This window comes from Nerophis ophidion, linkage group LG06, assembly GCF_033978795.1.
Source record: "Nerophis ophidion isolate RoL-2023_Sa linkage group LG06, RoL_Noph_v1.0, whole genome shotgun sequence".
In the NCBI taxonomy this organism is placed as follows: domain Eukaryota; kingdom Metazoa; phylum Chordata; class Actinopteri; order Syngnathiformes; family Syngnathidae; genus Nerophis; species Nerophis ophidion.
In genome coordinates, this window is record NC_084616.1 from 52,458,211 (window position 1) to 52,484,824 (window position 26,614).

The following is a 26,614-nucleotide window of genomic DNA, read 5'->3' on the forward strand; positions in this document are numbered from 1 at the left end:
AGGCAATACGAGGTTTCTCATGAAACCAAATACTTAAGAGACACATGGGACATGAATCATTACAATGCGCTCCTTAAATATCCCCTAGACCAGTGGTTCTCAACCTTTTTTCAGTGATGTACCCCAAGTGAACATCTTTTTAATTCAAGTACCCCCTAATCAGAGCAAAGCATTTTTGGTTGGAAAAAAAGAGATACAGAAGTAAAATACAGCACTATGTCATCAGTTTTGGATTTATTAAATTGTATAACAGTGCAAACAATTGCTCATTTGTAGTGATCTTCCTTGAACTACTTGGGGAAAAAAAGATATAAAAATAACTAAAACGTTGTTGAAAAATAAACAAGTGATTCAATTATAAATAAAGATTTCTACACATAGAAGTAATCATCAACTTAAAGTGCCCTCTTTGGGGATTGTCTTTGAGATCCATCTGGATTCATGAACTTAATTCTAAAAATTTCTTCACAAAAAAAGAAATCTTTAACATCAATATTTATGGGACATGTCCACAAAAAAATCTAGCTGTCAACACTGAATATTGCATTGTTTGTTGTATTTTTTCCCCACAGTTTATGAACTCACATTCATATTTTGTTGAAGTTTTATACAATAAATATATTTATAAAAGTTTTTTAAATTGTTGCTATTTTTGGAATATTTAAAAAAAAATCTCACGTACCCCTTGGCATACCTTGAAGTACCCCCAGAGGTATGCATATCCCCATTTGAAGAACCACTGCCCTAGACAGTGACAAAAGCCTACAACTGTTAAGTGTAACAAATGTGTCGGGAGCTCAAGCATCATCCATATCAGTAAAGGGGCGAACACATATTTTAATGTTCTAAAGTTTTATTTATAAGAAAAATACTTTAGGTACATATTGTACAAGCTGTACATTTAATGTATCAAGAAACAACTCCTTTCTTCTCGAGAAAAAGAAACGTGGTAAAATGATACAAAGCAAAAACCTGAAGAGAACTCAAACTCTTGGTGGCTTTGTAAAATTAAAATTGAGCCAGCAAGTTTTCTCTTCAAAGTTTAAATTGACCTGAAAAGAAAACAAATTTGAATCTTTTTTTACCCAAATGATTTTTGTACAGAACTCTGCAAGATGAATTAGGCTGAATATTCAAAAGCCCAAGACGAAGCCTTGCTTGGTGTGAAATGACAAAAAGCCGCGAAAGATTGAGTGCACAGTAGACGTATCCAGGAACAAGAATGAAGAGTGCAGAGCCGAATTAACTTCTCTAACTTAAGAGTAGAGATGAAAATAACGGCATTGTTGTGTGTCACTGATGGACCAACAGAAAGTTAATTCAATTCAACAGCCTAAATCCAAAATTTTAATACATTTTTGATGAATACTCCAAAGGTCGATGCTAATGAATGCATTGCATTGATAGCTACACAAACACTCTCCAACATTGTAGGTAGGTCTTGTTCCCTTAAAGACTTATTTGACACCAAACTTTTGCTATCAAAATATCAAACGGTTGAGAATAAAATATAAAAGTTCATCAATGCATCCACACACTGGCTATTTCCCTGATGTGCTATCAGGCCGGCTTATAAAACTATATCATATACAATGCTGTTTTTATCTATCTGAGATTTTTCCTTGGTCCTATCTCTCAGAGTCTATTTGTACACAGACGCCAACTCATTCAAACTGGCAGTAATCCAAGTTATTTCCCACCGCATCTGCTGCTCTCCTCTTCTTCTAGTTCTTGTCTCCTCCTCTGCAACTCAGATGTCTACGAGGCCGATGCCTTGACTTGTAGTCCAGTTGCTCAATCCCGGCTGCCAATCGCCACTCACTCGTTCAGGGATAGAATAATGTCATCTTCAAGGTCAGAGTTGTCGGAGCTGTCTGTTTGAGGGTGAAGTACAAAAGAAATGGTCACACAGACATCTGTCAGACTCAAACTTGCAAAACGACAAAAACAAAGCAGCATCAGCACATTTCTCTGGGTTTCTATGACATTTTTACCACTGCTTGACAGATACCATTTTTTAACTGCATTGAAAAACACATACAATTCTTTATAACTGTGCACTTGCATTGCTCAAAAGGACTTGAAGCCACATTGTAGAAAACATAATTACTGTATTTTTCGGTTTTTCAGATCATGAGTCACTCCGGAGTATAAGTCGCACCGGACGAAAATGCATAATAAAGAAGGAAAAAAATATATAAGTCGCACTACAGTATAAGTTGCTTACTATTGAGCTTGTTTTGCTCACACAAATGTAATGAAACATCCATCCATTCACAGCTGAGATAGGCTCCAGGGGCAAGTGGTAAAAAATGGATGGATGCAATAAAACATTTAAAAAAAATAATAATAAAAAAAGATTTTCACACCGTCATTCTTTGTCATACATTTTAAAAAAATACGGTTAATACATGCGATTGGTATCGACCGGCTTCACTAAAAGATCAGTATTGCTAGCATAAAACCCTGATCGGAACATCCCCATTTATAAACACAAAAGAATATGTGAAATGTTTTTATGTGATTTTAAAAAAGTACATTAAACTTTTGTGACAAGGAATTCCTATTGAAAGAAAATGCATAACATTTATTTTCAAGTTCAAAGGATTGATATTTATACACCGGTTGAAAATAGCCCACTCAGAAATTCATAAGAATCAGGATCAAGAATCGTTGGGAACCGGAATCAAAACAAGGAACTAGAACCTTCCGAATTCAAACAATGCCCAACCGTAGTTATTACCATTATGTCTTGATGGAGTACACACTTTTTTTTACCACTGACAGCAGAACTTGAAGGGAGCAATGTGCCAATGCTGCGCTTGACCACACTCACCATTTACACCACACAAAGTGCACAGGTTACCAATATTTGGATCAGCAATTTTTAAAAAGACAAGACTCACTGACTTAAATCAGTACTCACCATTTTCTCCATCCAGTTCAGCGTCATCATTGTCAGAGTCATCATCATTGTCATCGTCGTCATCGTCGTCCCCTACATCTAAGTCATCCTCGAGAAGGCGAGCGACCTCTTCATCAGAGGGAGAGAATTCAACATTTGCATCGTCGTCGTCGTCATCATCATCATCGCCACCATTCTCATTCTCAAGCTCAGCGATAAGAGGATCTGTATCAATGTCATCATCAGAGTCGTCTTCGTCGTCGTCGTCGTCCTCCTGATCATCATCCTCCTAGATACAAGAAAAATTGTAATGGTGTATTGTAAATAAATTAATTGTATCTCTACTTTTATCAAGACTCGATACCTGATCCTCTTCATCCTCCTCTTCTTCCTCTGCTAGTCTTTGTCGACCAACTTCATAAAGCCGGCAAACAGTGTCTGTGTTTATTGAGTCTTGGTTCTATGGAATAAATGTATAAAAAAAGAAAAAATACTATGGGTAAAGAAATCCGTAACAAATGGCAACATCTTATAAACACAGGTTACCTCGATTACAGCAAGGTAGCAGTCTTTAGAATCGGTACAAAGGTCAAAAATATTCTTCTTTACATCAATGGTGGCTGTGAGGAACTCAAAAACATGTTAGTAATCAATTGCTGTACCTTATAAGTGTTACATTTACAGCCTGAGGTATACATTGTCAAAACAAAAATGGTCTTACCAATTGGTTTGTAGTCTGTGGCATTGAAAGTTCTAAACGACGAACCAAATGGACTTTTCATCTGCATCTCCATCATATCGTCTTCATCATCAGCCTGCAACATTGCTGCAGACACAGAAACATCAGTGACCTTCGGACTGAATCGAAACCAGTACATACACACATCTCTACAGGCTCAGTTCACACAACACCTTTAATATAACTGGTGAGTCACTATTTACCTCCATAGATGACAGTGCCATTGTTGTTGAAGACTGTTCTACACTGGTCCAGAGCAGGAACAGTGTGGAGGAGGTGGAAGGTTCGTAGATCCCACTAAAAATTCAAATTAAGGAAAACTACCCCTCATATCTATCAGAAAAAACTTTAACTATATAAATTTATGTCGATGTGTATCCATGCAGCAGATGAGATTTTTCTTGAGATGGAAAAACATAAATGTTCCTCTTATTGATAGCATATACTAAAAGTAAATGACTAACAAAATTGGGGCTAAAGGATACAATCTCCGTGTTAATGATGACCTCCAGGCCATTGGGGTGGAACACACCACTGATGTTCATGTTGAACTTGTCAAATTTGTGGATAGCCTGAGCAGAGCGCACATCCCACAGCACACCGTCGTTAAGTACCAAGTCATCTGTGGGGTTGAAGGTGGCACAGTTCCTCTTGTAGTTATTAGCCAGGTCTGGGTTATTTAGAGTCAGCGTCACCTGGCCAGTCTGAATGTCATAAATCTACAGAGGTAAGCCTGATGTTAGAAGTCATCCATGAAAGTCAGCTTTCTTCTGTATTTGTAAAATCTACAACACCAGTATACATACATGTGCAACATGCTCTTTGGTTCCAATGACACGATCTTGCGAGAGCTTACTAAACTCCACATAATGATCACCCAGGAAAGAGTGCCTGCAGACAAAGGAGGGCAATATTTAATCTACAAAAAATCCCAGAATGTCAGTGTGTGTATAAAGGAATGTAATCCTTGTCATAGCTTGTTGCACAGAACAGGATCAATCAGAGAAGTATTGCCTATGTTGCACGGAGTTAATGAATTAAATCAAATGCTTGTGTGCAGTGAAGAGAAGACTGCAGGCCTCGGGCTGTTAGCGTGTATAATCAAACAGCACGTCATCTTTCGAACGTGCCTGGTTTTGACAGCATGAGGCTGCTGTTATAGTGGGCCAAAAGCACCATTGAGGTAGAGGCAAGAGGATATAAGACACAAGATGTAGATTTCTGCAATCTTGTGTGCCAGTCTTCTATAATAAGGTCATCTTTATTAGTTTTATTAAAATACCTAAACCTCAACCTGAACTTATTATCCACAATATCACTATATTGGGAATCAATACAAAAACTGTATCGATAATACTACCTTCAAAAAAAAAAAAAAAAAAAAAGAATACCGGTACATGGTCTAAAATGATCATAATGTATCCCACTGAACACATTTAATGTCTAATTTATTCCAACATGTGGTTATAAGAAAACAATTGTGTAATTTCATCAACAAAAATTATGAAATATTCAACAAGATGGAAAGAAATGTCATTTTTGGACCACGTTGAGATCTCAGATGGTTATACAGTAAAATGCTGCTACTAAGACAAACTTCCCTAAGAAAAACTAATAACTCACACCCCATAATTGCAATCCCCAGACACTGTATCATACAAATATGCTTGCATGGGTGTCAATAGAATTTAAATCATAGTCATTTTAGTATGTACAGTATATCTATAAAAAAGAACAATGGTATAAAAAAGCATTTACAAGTGAACACAGATATGACAACACCAATCAAAACAGAACTTTGTTTTTTGGGTAGAGTCATACTTTTAACGCCATTATATATTGCATCCGGAAAGTTTTCACAGCGCTTCGCGTTTTCCACATTTCGTTATGTTACAGTCTTATTCCGAAATGGAATAAAAAAATGTCCTCAGAATTCAGAGTTTGTGCCTTTAAGCTCGAAAGTGATTTCAGGTGGACACTATTTAAACTAATTATCCGTGAGATGTTCATATAGTGGGGCTTCACGGTGGAAGAGGGGTTAGTGCGTCTGCCTCACAATACAAAGGTCCTGAGTAGTCAGGGTTCAATCCCGGGCTCGGGATCTTTCTGTGTGGAGTTTGCATGTCTTCCCCGTGAATGTGTGGGTTCCCTCCAGGTACTCCGGCTTCCTCCCACTTCCAAACACATGCACCTTGAGATAGGTTGATTGGCAACACTAAATTGGCCCTCGTGTGTGAATGTTGTCTATCTGTGTTGGCCCTGCAATGAGGTGGAGACTTGTCCAGGGTGTACGATGCCTTCCGCCCGATTGTAGCTGAGAAAGGCACCAGCGCCCCCCGCAACCCCAAAGGGAATAAGCGGTATTAAATGGATGGATGGATGTTCATATAGCTTAATTAGAGTCCTGTGGTGAATTCAGTTGACTGGACATAGTTTAGAAAGACACACCTGTCTATGTATAAAAAGGTACCACATTTGACAGTGCATGGCATAGCACAAACCAAGCATGAAGTCAAAGGAATTGGTTGTAAATCTCAGAGACAGGATTGCTTAAAGGCACAAATTTAGGTAAGGGTAAAGAAAAACATCTGCTGCCTTGAAAGCCCTAATGAGCACAGTGGCCTCCATCATTGGTAACCAGGATTCTTCCGAAAGCTTGTCGGCCACCTAAACTGAGCGATCGGGGGGAGAAGGACCCTAGTCACGAAGGGGACCAAAAACCTGATGGTCAATCTGTCAGAGTTACAGCATTCCACTGTGAAGAGCGGCAAACCTTCCAGAAGGACAACCATCTCTGCAGTAATCCACCAATTAGGCCTATAGGGTTGAATGGCCAGACGGAAGCCATTCCTTGGTTAATATAAATAAATACATTTAAAAAAGCACATAGCAGCCTGCCTGGAGTTTGCCAAAATGCACTTGAAAGACTCTCAGACCATGGGAAAAAATTATGTGGTTCGGTGAGAGAGAGATTAAACTCTCTGGCGTAAATGTTTTGGAGAAACCAGGCACCGCTCATCACTGGCCAGTACAATCCGTACAGTGAAGTATAGTGATGGCTGCATCATGCTGTGGGGATGTTTTTCAATGGCAGGAACAGGAAGACTAGTCAGAATAGATGGAAAGATGAATGCAGCAATGTACAGATACATCTTGCTACAGAGCGCTTTTGAACTCACACTGGAGCGACGGTTTATTTTTCAGCAGGACAACTAAGCACTTAGCTAAGATATCAAAGGAATGGCTTCAGGAAAACTATGAACGTAACTGTTCAATTCTATTCTATTGTAAATGTTCTTGAGTGGCCCAGCCCGAGTCCAGACTTGAATCGGATATCTCTGGAGAGATCTGAAAATGGCAGTGCACCAACGATTACCATCCAACCTGATGTACAGTGGGTACGGAAAGTATTCAGACACCTTTAAATTGTTCTACTTTGTTTCATTGCAGCCATTTGCTAAAATCAATAAAGTTAATCGGGCGGAAGGCGGAGTACACCCTGGACAAGTCACCACCTCATCGCAGGGCTAACAGATAGACAGACAACATTCACACTCACATTCGCACACTAGGGCCAATTTAGTGTTGCCATAAGCGGTAGAAAATGGATGTATGGATGGATGGAATAAAGTAAATTATTTCCCATTAATGTACACTAAGCACCCAAACTTGACCAAAAAAAAAAGAAATTACAATTTTTTGCAAATGTATTATAAATAAAAAAAACTTAAACATCACATGTATGGACTAAGTATTCAAACCTTTTGTTCAATACTTTGTTGATGCACCTTTGGCAGCAATCATAGTCTCAAGTATTTTTGAATACGAGGCCATAAACTTGGCACACCTATCTTTGGGCAGTTGCACCCATTCCTCTTTGCAGCACATCTCAAGCTCCATCAGGTTGGATGGGAAGCGTTGGTTTTAATCCAGGATGTCTCTGTACATTGCTTGATTCATCTTAGTCTAGTCAGGGGGGTGACCAAGAACCCTATGGTCAATCTGTCAGAGCTACAGCATTCTTCTTCGGAGAGAAGAACCTTCCAGAAGGAAAACCATCTCTTCAGCAAACCACCAATCAGGCCTATTTGGTAGTGGCCAGATGAAAGCAATATCTTGGGAAAAAGTTTGCCAAAACTCCCAAACTAGGACTACACGATTTTGAGAAAAATCCTAATTCAAATGTTTCTCTCCAAAATTGCGATTTTTATATTCATTACACAAAAAAATTATAAAACTTCAACAAAACTAAGAGAAGGAAGACATGTTACTTTTAGACAGTGAATCTACCTATTGTCTAAAGGCGCCACACATTAAAAAATATTTGGGTTTATGCAGAGACTCAGAACTTTTGTCTACATCATGCTCTTTAACTAAAAAAAAAATACATAAAATCTATAGAGGGTGTCTAATCACTATATATATTAATAGTATTAGGAACCATTTAAAATTATTTAAACTTATATTCCTCATTACAGTAAAATTGTTTACCTACCGTAATTGGAAGATGATAAACAGTTTTCCTAAATAAATAAACAAAAAATTAAATGAATTAATTTCATGAGGTGGGCGGGGTTTGATGGTAGGGGGGGTGTATATTTTAGTGTCCCGGAAGAGTTAGTTGCAAGGGGTTCTGGGTATTTGTTCTGTTGTGTTTATGTTGTGTTATGGTGCAGATGTTCTCCCGAAATGTGTTAGTCATTCTTTTTTGGTGTGGGTTCACAGTGTGGCGCAAAAATGTAACAGTGTTAAAAGTTGTTTATACGGCCACCCTCAGTGTGACCTGTATGGCTGTTGATCGAGTATGCCTTGCTTTCACTTACGAGTGTCTGTAAAAGCCGCATGTGTTATGGCCATGGAGTAAAAGCCGACGTGACTACAAGTGAGAGAGGACGCTAAAGGCAGTGCATCTAAGGCACGCCCCCAATATTGTTGTCCGGGTGGAATTCGGGAGAATGGTTGAGCCAGGAGATTTTATGGGAGGGGCACTGAAATTTGGGAGTCTTGCGGAAAAATCGGGAGAGTTGGCAAGTATCCGCTCCAGTCTCCACCGAGACAAAGATTGTTCATGACTGAAAAGAGGGGTCACTCACTTCAGTTAATTTCACTATTAAATAAATGCGCTCTGATGCTCAGAGCATGTTTTTCTTCTTTTTTCAAGTGAGAAACAAATAAATATGAGGCGCTACAATTCTGATTGGCAAAAATGGCTGTCACTCAAATTACACGTGACAGCGAAGAAAACAAAACACTCAGCCTCTTGCAGTTACGTACCGCACTAATTAAAACCTCAATGTCGATTAATTGTGCAGCCCCATCTCAGACCATATGAAATAAAATTATCTGATCTGATAAAACAAAGAAATAGGAAACCAGGCACCACTCGTCACCAGGCCAATACCATCCCTCCAGTGAAGCATGGTGGGTGCAGCATCATGCTGTGATGATAGTTTTTAGCGGCAGGAACTAAACTAACGCTTCCCATCCAATCTGAGGTGCTGCAAAGAGAAATGGGAGAAACTGACCAAAAATAGGTGTGCCAAGCTTGTGGCATTGTATTCGAAAATAAAAACCCTGTTTCCATATGAGTTGGGAAACTGTGTTAGATATAAACGGAATACAACGATTTGCAAATAATTTTCAACCCATATTCAGTCGAATATATTACAAAGACAACATATTTGATGTTCAAACTGATAAACGTTTTTTTTTGCAAATAATAATTAACTTTAGAATTTGATGCCAGCAACACGTGACAAAGAAGTTGGGAAAGGTGGCAATAAATTCTGATAAAGTTGAGGAATGCTCATCAAACACTTATTTGGAACATCCCACAGGTGTGCAGGCTAATTGGGAACAGGTGGGTGCCATGATTGGGTATAAAAACAGCTTCCCCAAAAATGCTTAATCTTTCACAAGAAAGGGTGGGGCGAGGTACACCCCTTTGTCCACAACTGTGTGAGCAAATAGTCAAACAATTTAAGAACAACGTTTCTCAGAGTGCAATTGCAAGAAAATTAGGGATTTCAACATCTACGGTCCATAATATCATCAAAAGGTTCAGAGAATCTGGAGAAATCGCTCCACGTAAGCGGCATGACCGGAAACCAACATTGAATTACCGTGACCTCCAATCCCTCAGACGGCACTGTATAAAAAACGGACATCAATCTCTAAAGAATATCACTACATGGGCTCAGGAACACTTCAGAAAACCACTGTCACTAAATACGGTTTGTCGCTACATCTGTAAGTGCAAGTTAAAGCTCTACTATGCACAGCGAAAGCCATTTATCAACAACATCCAGAAACGTCGCCGGGTTCTCTGGGCCTGAGATCATCTAAGATGGACTGATGCAAAGTGGAAAAGTGTTCTGTGGTCTGACGAGTCCACATTTCAAATTGTTTTTGGAAATTTTCGACATCGTGTCATCCGGACCAAAGGGGAAGCGAACCATCCAGACTATTATCGACGCAAAGTTCAAAAGACAGCATCTGTGATGGTATGGGGGTGCATTAGTGCCCAAGGCATGGGTAACTTACACATCTGTGAATGCACCATTAATGCTGAAAGGTACATGCAGGTTTTGGAAGAACATATGCTGCCATCCAAACGCTGTCTTTTTCATGGACGCCCTTGCTTATTTCAGCAAGACAATGCTAAGCCACATTCAGCACATGTTATAACAATGTGGCTTCGTAAAAAAAAATAATAATAAATAAATAAAAAAAAGTGTGGGTATTCCTGGCCCGCCTGCAGTCCAGACCTCTCTCCCATCGAAAATGTGTGGCGCATTATGAAGCGTAAAATATGACAGCGGAGACCCCGGACTGTTGAACGACTGAAGCTCTACATAAAATGAGAGTAGGAAAGAATTCCACTTTCAAAGCTTCAACAATTACTTTCCTCAGTTCCCAAATGTTTGAGTGTTGTTAAAAGAAAAAATGATGTACCACAGTGGTGAACATGCCCTTTCCCAACTATTTTGGCATGTGTTGCAGCCATGAAATTCAGAGTTAATTATTTGCAAAAAAAAAAAGTTTATGAGTTTGAACATCAAATATCTTGTCTTTGTAGTGCATTCAATTGAATATGGCTTGAAAAAGATTTGCAAATCATTGTATTCCATTTATATTTGCATCCAACGCAATTTCCCAACTCATATGGAAACGGGGTTTGTACTCGAGGCTGTAATTGCTGCCAAAGTTACATCAACAAGTTATAGAACAAAAGGTCTGAATACTTAATGTCAGATCTTATTTTTAGTTGTTTTAATCTTAATAAAGTCGCAAACATTTCTACATTTGTTTTTTTCTGTCAAGGTGGGGTGCTGAGTGTACAAATGAGAAATAAAATTAACTTTTGTGATTTTAGAAAATGGCTTTTCATACAGACTGTACCTTAAAAATGCTTCAAAGAGGAATGGGTGAAACTGCCTAAAGATAGGTGTGCCGAACTTGTAACATCATATTTAGAAGTACTTGAAGCTGTAATTGCTACCAGTGGTGCATCAACAAAATACTGAGCAAAGGCTGTGAATACTTGTGATTTACAATTTTTTAATACATTTTCTAAAAGCTCTGTAAAAGAAAAAATATTTTTAAAAAATACAAATAAAAAGTTTTCACATTGTAATTATTGGTTATTGTGTGTAGAATTGTTTAGGACAAAAATAAATGTATTTAAATTTTGGAATAAGGCTGTAACATAATATGTGGGAAAAGTGAAGCGCTGTGAATACTTTCCTGATGCACTGTGAATCACTTACTTCATGATGAACACTGACTTCATCCCCCAAAGTGCAGACATTGGGTAGCTCCATGAGGCTGATGTTAAAAGCAGGGAACCATCCTAAAAGGACCATACTTGAGTGAGTATTCACCCCTCAGTGTACCCTAAACATGGTTGTACATAGTGACAGCCTAGGGTGCTTACTCGTGAGGGCTCCATGTGAGTTATTGCTGAACTGTGACAACTGTAGCTGGCCTCTTCCTGGCCTGTGAACACATTGTAGAGTTTTAGTTGGCCTGTGCAGGTCCCGAGCATTAGAAACCGCTCACGAGCTGAGAAAGCACAACACATGAATCCACTTTCATCTTCATCAGCTTCTCTGAAAACAGAGATTGGGCGAAACCTGAGAAATACACAGAAAAGAGTTTTAAGAAATGACAAGGCTTTATCTCGATGGATCTCTATTTTCCAGATCCACCATATAAAAAAAACCTAAGAGGCGGCTATATGTGCAAACCTGCTGAAGATGAGGTGTCTGTCAAAGCATCCTCCGTCGACGCCACCATATTTAGGGTATATGACCCTTCTCGTGTGACGGGAGGTGAAATTAATAGGTGCTTGGCACCTCTGTTTGGGCTCAGGGCACTGATGTTGGGTGAAGAGAGAGAAAGGTGGGCAGGTTGCAACTGGGTTCTTACAGCGAGCATGTTGTTCCCGCAAGTACTCAGTGATGATACTGTCTAATGCAGGGGGGGAGGGCATGTGTCTGTCAAACTGCTTCTTCATCGCTGGTGTCTGGCTAAAGGCGCCATGGTCTGACTTCTGCCTCAACACTCGGGGTTTCCTGCAGCTCATTACGCTGCACCCTGTGTGCCTCTCACGGGAGAAAACGATTCGGCCGATCAGAGGTGAGCCATTGCTACAATGGGGCATAGGCGTCAATGGGAAAGGAGTAGTAGAGAGCCCAGCAGGTTGTGATGTAGAGGGGCGGGCTTGTAAATGGCTGGGTGCTGGAGTGGATAAATGAGATGGATGGCTGCCCAGTCTTGACCCAACACCATTGGCCAGCCGCGGGGTGCGTGGTAAAGTGCCAACAGCAGCAGTAGGAGGAGGGGGAGTGACAGGAACAAAAGTAGAAGCAGAGAGAGATGAATGTGACAGACATGTCATTGGTAGATCTGCCTCCTTTGTGAGGGCTGTGGCTGTGTCATGAAGGCCTTTGACTACAAGGTGGTTCCTAATAAGCAAAAGCAGCTCTTTCTCAGGAAAGGTGATCCTTGACTGAGCAACAACACTTGCTCTCTGTAGCCATGCCAGGGATACATCAGTACCGATCAGCAAAGGTTTTCCTGAGATTCTTTCTATGAGTTCAGCTGCAAACTTGCAGAACTTGACATGCTCACTCCGTTTATCCTGGAGCACAGGCTCTTTCATGAGCTGCTGGATATGTCCACTGCTAAACAAAGGCAGCTTGCTGATGATCTGTCTGACAGAAGTGGACCGAGACAAACCCACCAGAGCCTTACAGGCCAGAGCTCGGATCTGATCTGCATCTGTAATGGGCATCTTTACTGTCAGCAGGGACAGCAGGACCTGCAGGACAAATTAAAAATTGTAATTAAAAAATGGGTCACAAACCCTAAGGAGGGTTTATAAAATACATATATGTTGATGGTTGTGTTATGTTGGAGTTCATCATAATGAAAAGAGGTCTGTTGTCTCCTGTATGGAAATATGGTTGTCAAAATGTGTCCTCCATATGATTCAATGTCTCTCTACATCTTCCTTCAAAAATACATGTACTAATAATACCCCTTGAATAATGTCACAATGAAAACATTATTTTTTTCTTTGCCGAGTACATACATCCTACATACATTGGGGTACGTGGTTTGTGTGCAGATGTTTTTGTGCTGAGCACAGGACAGTCTGTGTGGCAGTTTGTGTTTGGGTAAAATTGCTTGGTATCTCAACTTTGGTTACAAATGTGTTTTAAAGAACCAGTAGAGTGGAAAAACAAGTTGACTTTATGTGCCTACTTGTGTTTCATTGTGTCCATTAAACCATGTGTCCCCACACTACAGCCCGTGGGCCGAATACAGCCCGCCAGCGTACAAAATCCGGCCCGCAGGAAGTCCATGTTAAAAAATTTTTTTTATAAAAAAATTGTTGTTTTTTTAAATTATTTTATTATTATTTTTTTATCTGTCCTTTATTGTCCATTTTCTACCGCTTGTTACTCTCGGTGTCTCCTAGCCGCTCAGACAAATCATATTGCCTATAAATGCATTATCCCTTTGATAGTGTGACATCCGCGTGCTCAAGCCGCAGTGGCGGGTGAGCGCGCAGGAAGTGCACGCTCTTACAGTCAATTGGGGGGAAATGTTTTATACGCAATGCATCCCCCGAGTCAAAAAGTTTGGGGGACCCCTGCATTAAACCATATCCTTTTGTATTTACAATCCGCAAAGTATGTGAAAACACAGGTTAAACATCACAAAATGCCACAAATTCAGTCAGCCATTTTGACTATTGCGCTGTGACATCACAGTACGCTTCTGCCCTCTGACAATGTTGTCAGATCAATCATACTGGAAATGAGCAGAAATTGGAAAGCGATGTGGTGTTTTGTCATTCACAATCCTTAAGACAAGAACACATATGCTTGGCTTTTTTAATGCATTCGAAATAGTAAATAAATGGCCAACAGATTCAACAGATCGAGAGTCCTCTGTAGCACTCATTATACTCTCTCTAAAAACATCTAGACACTGCCAACAATTTTCCATTTCATCACCTGAAAATTAACCAAATATGAGTGATATTGTTGCATCGATCGCAGTAAGCTAATGCTATCTTACGCTGCTATTTTTCACAGACTGAGCAGACGGCTGCTTCTGCTTAGTCTCAAACTCGCCAGAATTCCGAATTCTAGAATTCATGCAGCTATCACCCTGCAGTGGACAAATGTGGCCATGGTCTGACAGGCTGGTCGACTTTGACATCCCCCGAGACGGTGAAATAGACCTCACAAGACGCTTTCTGAAGGAACTTTTTTTTTTACCCTTAATGAGAATTCCGATTAAATCTTTATCGAAACGGAATTATGTGAGCGTCCTGTCGGTCGGCATCTCAGCAAGAGTGGAAAAAATATAGACTAGTTTGTTTAATTCTGGTTAGTTATTGTTAGTTTGTATGTTTAGCACCTAGCAATGCGGATGCTAGTGTCACAATGAAACTGCATCCATCACTGGGCTTCTAAAACTTATTACACATCCATCCTCCTTGTGTTCAGGCTCAAAAATATACATTCCTGAATCATATTTTTTGCAAAATTAATAGTTTTTTGCTCTCATAAAATCTGCTTGATTAGCATTGATATTGATAGGGAAGGTATTTTTGGTTCCAAGCGCGACGTCACACGATCGGCTTTCTCATTATCTTTTAAAGTGCCTTGGGAATTTCCGTGAGATTGATACAATTGTGATGATATCTATTAATTCCCAAAACTTTGGAAGTTATTTGGTGTCATAAAACAGACACATATAATAGCTTAAATAAAAGAGGCAACTTGTTTTTTTCACTCTATTGTTACTTGAATTCTAATGAACGATCGTAAGATATGTTGAAGTGTTTTGAAAATTGTAATAATACACATGACCATAGGAATTAATTAGAAAGTATAGATATAGATACAAGGTTGGATATAATTTACGCTGCAATCTTACCACATGTTTTATCTCTTTGTAAGGACAAGTAATGATAGGATTGTTTACTAGTACTGTATATAGAGAGGATCCATTTAACACTGCTTTGCAACCAGTTTGCTGCAGGTGCATTTAGCTAAGGTTTGCGAGACTACTTGTCATTTCCTTTTTGATAACACTTGAAAAAAATAAATAGCACAATGATTTCTGTAACATGAAATAGATGGAAGGATGAAATACCTTAATGCCATTGTTGGACTGCACCACATTCCACATCTTAGTAAGCACATTTTCGCTGGATTTGGTTAAATGAGGGAGGCGACGACGGGGAGTGCCCGAAATAAACTTGCCAATGCTGGACATGCGTTTGTCAGGTGCACAGACACAGTTAATGACAACCTGCAGAGCAGACTTTTGGATCTCAGCATCGTTTACAAATACTTCTCCCTCTGCCACAGCAAGAACAATGTTCATACCTGCAAGACAAAAACTCAAACGTATACAGCAGATAATACGCAATAATAATTTGTCTAGAAGACTAATTGAAAAAATATTCGCCGACTACTCAACTGTCAAAATAATTGTTAACTGCAGCCGAGCAGAGGCTGGTATGTTTGAACATGTAACACTGTACAGCATTTATTTTTCTATTTAAAGATTATGTTGATAGCTGCTCAGAAATTATTTAACTGTTAGGTCTGTACATACCAGCGCTTGAAACAGTGGCACCGCCTTCATCGACAACAGCAACAGTCTCAGACAACAACATCTGAGTCTTTGGTACGACTGTGAGGATACTCAGGATGTCAAGCGCATAGCGCACAGTATCACTCCTGCATTGAAAGAAACGCAAGTGTACCACAACATAGCTTAGCCAATGTAGGTGCAAAAAAAAATCACTAAAAAACGCAGTAAGATGAGCATAATACGCTCTCCTCACCTGCCATAGTAGGTCCTCCAGTCACAGGCTATGGAGATAAGTTGCAGAAGGAGTTGGACGCAAGACAGTTTGTGGAAGACTTCAGCTGGTTCCCAATACAAACGTAGGGGCCCATACTCAATGAGAAACTCCATCATTTCCACTACCTGTTCACGACTGTAACTGACTGCCTGTGAGGATAAAAGCCAAATGATGACCACACATCTCAGACTTAAATGTATCAAACATTCACAATTAATTCATCTAATAGTGTGGAATTTATTAAAGCTTGTACTTTATATACCTTGTAGTAGGGCTGTGAGTGAATAGGAGCACCTCCCTCTGTACGCTGCAAGGATTGCTTCACCTGCTCCACTTTGATGGCCAGATGAGCCTCAAAGTACCTGCGCAGGGCCATGCAGGTGTGTTTGGCTGTCTGCCTGCTGGAGAAAATCTCGTCGTCGCTTAGCAGTGCACCCTGGTCATCTGGGTTTAGGATTTCCAATGTACTAATCTGAAAGATGTCATATTATACATAAAAAATAAACATCAGCTGTTAAAAAAAATATAAATATATACAGTATATAATACTTCAGCGTATTAGTATGTATGATTTTCTGTCAGCAATACAGATGTATGCATTTCCATGGTAAGAGTGGGGGTCACATGAGGCGAGCTGCTGGTTTAGCCTACCAGATTGACGAGGCGTCGCAGCCCGTCCTGCTTGTCAAAGAGTTCCAGCACAGCGCGAAAAGAGAAGGAAATCGAGAAGAACATGGTGGCGTGGCAGCAGCCGGATGCATGCGAACATTCCAGCAGCCACAGTGTGTACCCAACCACATCTGACAAGACAGAGTGGGGCAGCATGCACACCTTGGGAGGAGAGGTAAATGAATACAAATACGATCCTACTTCCTCTTGCATGTTATTGTTTAAATTGTGTTGTGTGATGTTACAGTGGCTAACAATAATAAATATACTTGTTAAACTAAGTTGTTTATAAAAAATACTTAAGCCTACTACGCTTCTGTACTTTTAATGTTGGTCATTATGGTGGTACTTTGAGAGCCAAGTTTTTTCTGAGGTGGTACTAGGTGAAAAAAGTTTGAGAACTACTGGCATAAGATATTTTAATTACCCTTTCCATTGCATCCTGGTTATAGGCAAGGTAATAGAGGCACAGTGATACTCCAGTAGCAGCCATGGAGGGCCTTGGGATTTCCAGGAGCTTCTGAACTCCACTATGCGCCACAAACTCGGCAGCAAACTTCTTGTGAAGCAGCAGAGAAGCCAAGTACTGTCAGAGAAAAAGAAAGAAAGAAAAATAACATAGGTCTCCATGTTCTTTCATAATCAGCATTTGAAAAAAGTTTTAGGAGGTTTAAGCATTGTTGCATAATTTACCTTCAGTGCCTCAAATGTAAGCTGCACATCATTGGTCAGCTTTAAATCCATGTAATGCATGAGGAGCTCACGTGCACCCATTTGCATGAATACTGCTAAAAGCTGAAGACAGGAGAAATAAATATTTTAATAACAGGAACAATAGCAAAAATTGAAAATGTGCTTCACAACCCAACCTAATAATAATTGCAGGGCTGTTAAAAAAAATTTACTCAATACTTCAAATAAACCGTTATTAATAGTATTCAATGCAAAAGGTGACAACATCAACTGATTTTTTGAACAAATCGCGATTCTCATTTATAACGATTATTAATCAATTTTAATAAATCAAACTATTTTTTTTCTTGATAAAACTGGCACCCAAAGATAATTAAAACGTATTGACTTTGAATCGAGAATCGCTTCTAAATTTAATAGAATCGTGTGGGGCCCAAAAATTCACAGCCCTACTGTCTATGCTATAAAACACAAACTAACCTCCTGATATTCTCCCAGAGGAGTGAGATACTGCAGAATGAGTCTTTGCTCGATCTCTGGGGTGAGAGGGTATAAGTGGTAGTTGTTGCCTATTACCCAAGGGCTCATCTCAGACCAGCTGCTGTTGGAAAGCTCGCTGAAATTCCTCTCTGGCTCGGGTAGAGAAAAATTTAACTTGTGCTTTGCAGTCCTGCCACTCTCTCTCTCTGCTTTTCTTTTTAGGTAACTACTACCATCAGACACGCCTTGGTGGAGTAGTGAGCCTGGGGCCGACATGGGCTTCATCATGGTTTTAACAGCCGAGTTGGCACGGCTGCTGGTCTTGTGAGGGGAGTTGAGACGGAATGAAAGGTCATTTTCAGGCTCTAAGGCAGAGAGGCTCATTTCCCGATCCTCGTCTTGCTCGAGTCCTTCCCTTTCAGCCCCATTTTGGCCCACCGAGAAAGGCTTCACCTCAAAGCCTCCATCAATAGTCTCCTCATCCAAAGGAAGTAAAGATCCACTCAGGGTTTTTCTGGGGCTGGGGCGCTTGATTTCTCTTTTAGTCTCTGCATCTTTATCTTGAAGTTCACGTAAGCGATGCAGCATCAATGGGACCTGTTAAAACCAAGCATTAAATCAAGCTGATGGAGTGGTGTAGGGAAATTGATGAGTGAACAATCTAGGGATTAATATTCATAAAACACATTGTGTCACACTACTGTTTGTTCTTTTAAAAAAGAACATTTTATTCAAAAATTAAAAAAAAATTACTGACCAAAATGGAGTTCTCTTCTCTGTAGTTGGCTGCAATGTCCTGGTTCTCCATGGCACCTGCCAACAAGCCTGTGGCATAGATTCTGAGGGGCTGCTCAGCCTCCCGAGCCCACTTGAACAACCTTTCAACTATTCCCTCCTGAAGAGAACAAAACCAAATTAATGAAAGATTAATAACAAGGTTAAATAATTGAGTGTAAAGAATGCTTATTCAACATTTACTTTGTTGATACAAGATAAAGAAAAGCAATGTGCCTGCAGGCTGGACTCTGACACTAACTGGTGGGGACTATTGACTTAGTGGTGTTAACCACCTCTCAAAAAGTACTTTTAACTCCATATTAAACGATAAGCTCAAATTTATTGAAGTGCTATTGACTATTTAAAATGTTTAATGTTAGCAGTGAATGGGAGTGAAAGTCAAAATGGGAAAACAACTTTCTTTGATGTCATAATAATATCCAACTTTATAATTTTTGCTAACATGTCTCGCTACAGTATAGATTGTAGCAGAGTATAGCTTAAACTATAGGACCGAAAAATGGGCCAATCAATCGGCCACCCATCAATTGCGACGATATTCATGAAAACGGTAGGTGATCACCAATGCCGTTTATTGCCGATCCCCTCTGGCTGACGCTGTATTTATTTTTAACCCTCCACTGAAAAGATAGCAGCTAACTGTGTATTGCCATACACAGTTTAGTGTGGCACCTCTAAATTAATCTCAATAAGCTCTATTAGCCTGGTGTGTTTAACACACAAGGAATTAAGACTTTGTAGACTGTGCTCGCTTTGTTCATTTCAAGAAAAAGAAAAATGCAACAACTATTATCACCTCTATTATGGCAAATAAACTTGTATTTCTATTTTTTTAAATCATTATAAAGTATCATTATCACTATTGCTTAGATTTTACTGACTTTACGTCCGGTCATTAAATATACGTGGTGGTGAAGCTCGCTTTGTTCTCAATAGGTACTAGGCACCATTTAGCCTTTCTCGAAGAAAATATGCTCAATGGTTGCATTGCTTTTGACTGTACGAATGGCTCAGAATCCCGAAAAAAATAAACGTCTTCATAGTTCCTCGAGAGGCAATCAAAAAGGCCGGAAGAATGCAGAGTCAAAGAATGCATAATTAGTTTACAGTGATCACTATGTTAAAAGGTTTGTTTGATATCATTTTAACATTTATTTTTTCCCATTTAAATAAATGATAAATGGGTTGTACTTGTATAGCGCTTTTCTACCTTCAAGGTACTCAAAGCGCTTTGACACTACTTCCACATTTACCCATTCACACACACATTCATACACTGATGGAGGGAGCTGCCATGCAAGGCGCCAACCAGCATCCATCAGGAGCAAGGGTGAAGTGTCTTGCTCAGGACACAACGGACGTGACGAGGTTGGTACTAGGTGGGATTTGAACCAGGGCCCCTCGGGTTGCGCACGGCCACTCTCCCACTGCGCCACGCCAGTTTAAGTATTTAAGTATTATCTTGATATTATTCGCAGTAAACACATTTTCTACGAGTGTTTCAAAAAGCACCAACTCGGTGAGTCTAAAAAGAAAGCAAATGTGAGCAAAACCTAAAAGAGTTAAGTTTTTAGCAAAGCCAGCAATCATAAATCAATCTTTCAGCACATACGCAATGTTGACATCTGTAGTTATATTTTGATAAAGATGGGAGGAAACACGCTACTCAGAAACGACGCGCGCAACAGCAACACACATGCCAGTAGCCGCAAAGTTAAATCAAGAAAGGCAACCTTATCCGAGCGGAAACGATACATAATTATCCGGGAGAGTCTTGATACCAATTTCCTAGACCCAGCCACACACAAAGAAATTGTAGATAGGGATGATATTTGTTAAGAAATTATCGATTTATAGTCCATTATCGAATCCTCTTATCGAACCGATTCCTTATCGAATCTCTTATCGAATCCAGATAGGTTGTTGTGGGTGCACTGAGTTCCAAAAGCCGTAGATGTTGTGTGATTGGGACGGCACGCTGTTTATATGGAGGAAAAGCAGACGTGACTGAGGACAGCATGTGGCCGTTATAGGGTGATGGTTTCAGGTGAGAGAGGACGCTAAAGGGACGCCCCCAGTGAGCATATAGTGCTGCTATGTGCGTTGTAAATAAAAAAAAAAACTGCCGACAAACACGTCACCAACATGGAAGAAGTTCCGCTCACTTTCGACATCCCAGTGAAGCACACTGGAGAAGAAGGGGACTAGCACGGTAGCGAATCAATACGCACAACGGGGCAAGAGAAGTCGGCTTTTACTCTTGTGCTAGCTTGCTATGCTAATGGAAAACGAGACTGACTTTAAAAATGAGGAGAGGGTATCTGGCGTGTTTGATGGAGAATTTGCAAAGCTGTTCATTTTGGACACAGAAGATGAGGACTTTGATGAATTTGTGGATAAGGATTGATCAAAAAATAATGTCAGTACATTGATAAAAACTTCAATTAAGTACAACCGAAGTTACTCAGCTTTGCTCCTGCTGCCTTTTTAAAACAGCGTCCATGCATGCTAGCGTATGTTTTAAGATAGCGTATGTTTAACCATACCTGCACCCAAAAATAGGCTACGCCTTATTTATGCGTTAAATACAGAAATAGCACCCTTAGCTGACACGGCGCCTTTTAATACGGTGCGCCCTACAGTCGCGAAAATAAGCTACAGTGGTTTAGATAACGGGAACCAGTTGTCAAAAAGGGATTCTAATCCATGGAATCGGTTCTTTTCTTATCAAACAATCTGGAGAACTGGTTTCGAACATCATCCCTAATTGTAGACCTTGATGCTTTTCCAAATTTCTGTGTTAAATGGCAAGTGGGGCACAATAGTTTGATATGTCTTCAAAGGTGACTGACGTATAATCCTTAATGTCACTCGATAAATCTTTTTTTGATAAAGTATAGGACTAAATTATATTGCATGGTTTGTATTTGTGCTCATATCTCCTTTATGCAGGAAGATGTAAGCCTATTTTGTACTTGGATAGTTCATGCGATGCTTGCTGTACAACAGTCAAGGCTGGGTTGACCACCACTGGTTTTTACTCCCAGGAAGAAGGCTTGTGTCGAAATACAAACAAATTTTAAAAGCAAGCCAGTCATGCTTTCTGCTTAGCTATCTTGAAACAACACCAATAAATAAGTGCTTGGTAAAGTGTAGATGGAAGCATGTTACAGTAGTACAGTAGTTATTAACATACATTTAACAAGTAGATTACTAAGAATTAGCAAGTGTATCATATAACAATGTCTGTGTAGCAGTCAGTACTAAAAGGGCGGCTCAATCATAAATTGGTGGTGTTGATAGGAAAGGTAGTATCAGTATGATAGTAGCATAATTAGGTCGATATTTTAACTCCCCCACATTTTGTTTGTTAATTTTTAATGCAGGAAATAAACACACAAAAACTTTGAGGGGGGAAAAAACTAAACATTTTAATCCAGATAGATAGTAGTTTTTAACTTTGTTTAGTTGAAGTGTACTATTGACTTTTTTAACTAACTAGTTTAAATAGTGTGTTGATATTGATACATTTACAGTTAATCAACACAAGTCATCATTATTAAAATTGGCAGATCTCACTCATGGATTATTTGGTACTGGAATGAATTTGGAATTAGCATGAAACCCTGAAGGCAACGTCTTAATAGGACCACAACAGGGGTTAATAAGATTATTTTGAGTACGTAGTTTGATGCAACTTTTAACAGGTGGCATAATTTTAAAAATTACCCAATTGACTATGACAATAATATGACACTCTAAAGTCATATAATAATGTACCTTTTCCTGAAATACCACTGCTGTCTCTAGTCCAGGCATGATGTTCTGAAGCAAGCGACAGGCTGCTGCATTGAGGGGAAATTCTCTGCTGGCCATTACATAACTATTCACCAACTATGTGGGGAAATAAATGTTATTAAGCACTTGCAGGCTCACTTCAATGAATATCAAACTGATCCATTCAATCTATCCTTACTGTGTTCATGAAGTCGTCATTCTTAAACAGGATCTTGAGCAAATGTCCCAACACACATTCCGGATCAGCCCTACCTGGTGGAAAATAAGAACACAAACAACATTTATAAATGTATGCACTACATTTACAATAATACTTTTTTCCATGTTCTTTGTCTTACCAGGATGACGATCATCAAAAGGGTCTGGGTCTGCTTTATGGTACTCCTCGGTCTCCTTCTCAACAAGCTCCGAGATTCTGTAAATGTTAATTTGTATATTCCTTTGATATGACCAAATTAGGGCTGGGCGATATATCGATATACGCGATATATCGCAGGTTTGTCTCTGTGCGATATAGAAGGTGACTATATCGTGATATTCGAGTATAAGTTCTCACGCAGTTGCTTTTAGCTGCGGGCAGTACACCGCAGGCTCTTCCCACTCCTTGTGTCTCCTTCTCACAGACAGTAAGTGCACCTTCTTACACACGTCACATACTGTCACATCACACGTCACATATGTATAGGCCCTCACGGAGCAGAGAGGTAGCAGCATGGGTAATGTTAGCTGTGAGGCTAACGAAGCCGTGCGAGAGGTAATACGAAAGAAAGAAGATGCGAATCTGGTAACAAATGAAGGAAGAATTAATCCCAAGAAATACAACAGGGGGTCCATCGTCTGGCAGTGGTTTGGCGTCAAGCGGGAATATGTCGAATAGACAACTTTAATTTGTAAAGTGTGAGGCACAAGCGTTGCTACCAAGAGTAGCATAATTGCTAATATGTAGCATCATTTGGAAAGTCACCTGCTAATAACTGTTTAATAAATACAGTTTTGGTCAATTGAGTTACCGTATTTCCTTGAATTGCCGCATGGCATATAGTATGCACCTGCCTTGAATTACTGCCGGGTCAAACTCGCTTCGCAAAATAATTAACGCATGCTTAGTATTACCGCCTGGTCAAACTTGTGACGTCACAAGTGACACTTCCCCTGTCATCATTTTCAAAATGGAGGAGGCTGATTTCAATACTGGTAATTTGAAATTGCATAAAGGGAAGAGGATTAAGAGCTATTCAGTAGGATTTAAGGTCCAAGCTTACATCACACTGAAATTTTTACTGCATACCTTTGGTAAGTGCCAGAGTGAGAAGAGGTTTTAAAATAATTAGCGTGTGCTTACTTTTACCGCATGCCTTTGGTAAGCGCAGGAGTGAGAAGAGGCTTTAAATTAATTAGCGCCCCGGCGGCAATTCAAAGAAATACGGTAGTTGTGATTTCCTTCTCTGCATTAAAGTTTAAAATTAGTATATATTAATGCAGTATGAATAAGAATGTTTTAATGCAGACACATAGAATCATCATACTGCTGTGATTATATGTATCAAGTGTTAATTCAAGGCTAAGGCAACATATCGAGATATATATTGTGTATCGCAATATGGCCTAAAAATATCGAGATATTAAAAAAAGGCCTTATCGCCCAGCCCAAGACCAAATTCATTTGAAATATGTAAAACAGCGAGTCAGTTGATCTATACCAGAAGTTCTTAACCTGGGTTCGATCGAACCCAAGGGGTTCGGTGAGTCGGGCTAAGGGGTTCGGTGGAGGTCAAAACACACCCGACTCATCGTGTCAATAAAAACTTCTCCCTATTAGGGTATTACGGATACGGCAACAACAGAAGTCACACTGATCTGCAGGTGTGTAATTTGTTGTGAGTTTATGCACTGTGTCGGTTTTGTTCTTTGAACAAAATGATGTTCATGCACGGTTCATTTTGTGCACCAGTAAAAAAACATGGTAACTTTAGTATGGGGAACATATTCACCATTAATTAGTGGCTTAATAACATGCAAATTAGTAAAATATTGGCTCTTAACTATTACCTATTAATGCCTTATTCGGCATGGCCTCATTATAACCCTTACCCTCTAACCCAGGGGTCTCAAACTCAATTTACCGGAGGGCCACTGGATGCAGAAACTGGGTGAGGCTGGGCCGCAAGAAAAGATTTCTTAAAAAAATCCAACATGCATTTTTTTTATGAATTCACCTTCTTTGAATGGCTTTCCCGCCCTAGCAACATACTTGCCAACTCTCGCGTTCTTTCCGGGAAACACCCGAATATCAGTGCCCGACCCGACAATCTCCCGGGCCATTCATTCTCCCGGTTTCCACCCGGACAACAATATACTGTACAATATACACCCCCGCCGTCCCAACCCCGCCCCCTTTTGTAAACCGGAAGAGTTAGGGCTGAATTGGATTCTAGGTATTTGTTCTGTTGTGTTTATGTTGTGTTATGGTGCAGATGTTCTCCCAAAATGTGTTTGTCATTCTTGTTTGGTGTGGGTTCAAAGTGTGGCAAATATTTGTAGCAGTGATAAAGTTGTTGATATGCCCACACTCAGTGTGACCTGTATGGCTGTTGATCAACTATGTCTTGCAGTCACTTACTGTGTCTTCAGAAGCCAAATACAACATGTGGCTGGGCTGGCACGCTGTTTGTACAGATTGTAGAGGATGTTAAAAGGCAGTACCTCCACGGTGCCCCCTTATTATCGTTGTTAGGGGGGAATTCGGGAGAATGATTACCATTGGAGGGGCACTGACAACTGGGAGTCCCCCGGAAAAAGCGAGGGTATAAAAGTATGACGCTATAAAGGGTTATTCATACAAAACTTGCGGGCCGCACCAACATTAAATTTCCATATTAAGGTGCGGGCCGCAATTGGCTCGCGGGCCTCGTGTTTGAGACCCCTGCTCTAACCCTAACCCCAAACCTAACCAAATAACTCCAAATTAAGTCTTTGTTACTTAGAATATGTTCCCCTAGTGTCAAAAAAACTTTAAATTATGTCTTTGTTACTTAGAATATGTTCTCCATACTAAAGTGTTACCAAAAACATAACTTTGTCTTGAATTGGAAAAAAAAACTAAACATTTTATTTTTCCACAAAGAAGGGTTCGGTGAATGTGCATATGAACCTAATGGGGTTCGGTACCTCCAACAAGGTTAAGAACCACTGATCTATACAGAAAGAACCACTTACTTGGTAAGAATGTTAACTAGCTCCTGCGTGCTGCCTTGTTGCTCCTTTTCCCATTGTTCCAGTAGAGTAGTCAGCTCTGCCTTGGCGTCCACACTGGCAGAATTCGAAGCCATAATAACTCTGCCTATTGGAAACCACATTCAAATCAGTACCTCGCACTATTCTGTAAACTCAGATCAGCAGTTGTGATGTGGCTTACAAAGACAGACTAAACACTGCAGTGATGATACAATGCAAGGTTACTACATGAGTCGGCCATAACAGAATAATGAGGAACACAGATTGAATGCTCACAGGTGCCTAAGTCTCCAGGGACTTCAACTGTCAAATTTACAAGAAGGTTCAAAATAAAACGCCATCAAGAAAGCATGCGAAAGCAATGACTCTGACTGAAGCAATACGTTGCGCGGTTATTCTTATAAAATAATTGTAAACATTTGCAGACGTAACTTTTCTTCTCCACCAGGTCGCATCATCGTGGCTAACGAGGAGGCTACTTTAGCCTGCTAACGTAAACGTGGTCACTTCTAAACTCAGTGCTGGATTTATAGACAATGTTGTCCAAAACATGCACACTGCAGCGTGTCAACACTCCATTGACGAACCACAACGACTGACCAGAGCCCTAGCCACGAGCTAGCGGCATCACAGGTTAACCTGTTTAGTTAGCTAGCGTGCTAACTTACCTCGTTGTTCCGCTCAGTTCCTCCTCGGCGTCGCCAGATCTAACAAAACTCAAATGTGACGATACAACCTCCAACCTTAGTGGCTGCAGGCTAACGCTGGCGGTACCGGAAAACAGCCACAGCCAAAACCTTTGTATTTTAATTTGGCTTTTTGTTGTTGCTTTACTGTCATTATGGCGAACACGTTCCTTACGTCATTGCAGCTGCGACAGTCCACTTATTATGACGTC

At 40.0% G+C, this 26,614-nt stretch overlaps 1 protein-coding gene across 1 annotated transcript; it reads right to left on the reverse strand.

Moving 5' to 3' along the window:
• Positions 1-835: 835 nt before the first annotated feature.
• Positions 836-26,581, reverse strand: LOC133554907 (DDB1- and CUL4-associated factor 1-like). The gene is made up of 25 exons (XM_061904175.1): positions 26,385-26,581; positions 25,699-25,822; positions 22,821-22,897; positions 22,661-22,734; positions 22,465-22,578; positions 18,644-18,781; positions 17,887-18,483; positions 17,407-17,508; positions 17,141-17,299; positions 16,696-16,875; positions 16,307-16,516; positions 16,024-16,193; positions 15,792-15,916; positions 15,324-15,559; positions 11,894-12,969; positions 11,581-11,779; positions 11,414-11,496; positions 4,451-4,535; positions 4,130-4,363; positions 3,848-3,941; positions 3,627-3,731; positions 3,452-3,525; positions 3,270-3,365; positions 2,927-3,194; positions 836-1,874 (listed from the first exon to the last, which is right to left on the reverse strand). Exons 2-25 carry the CDS (start codon positions 25,809-25,811, stop codon positions 1,819-1,821), a joined length of 4,665 nt encoding a protein of 1,554 aa, XP_061760159.1. The 5' UTR covers positions 25,812-25,822; positions 26,385-26,581; the 3' UTR covers positions 836-1,818.
• Between the last annotated feature and the right edge of the window lie 33 nt (positions 26,582-26,614).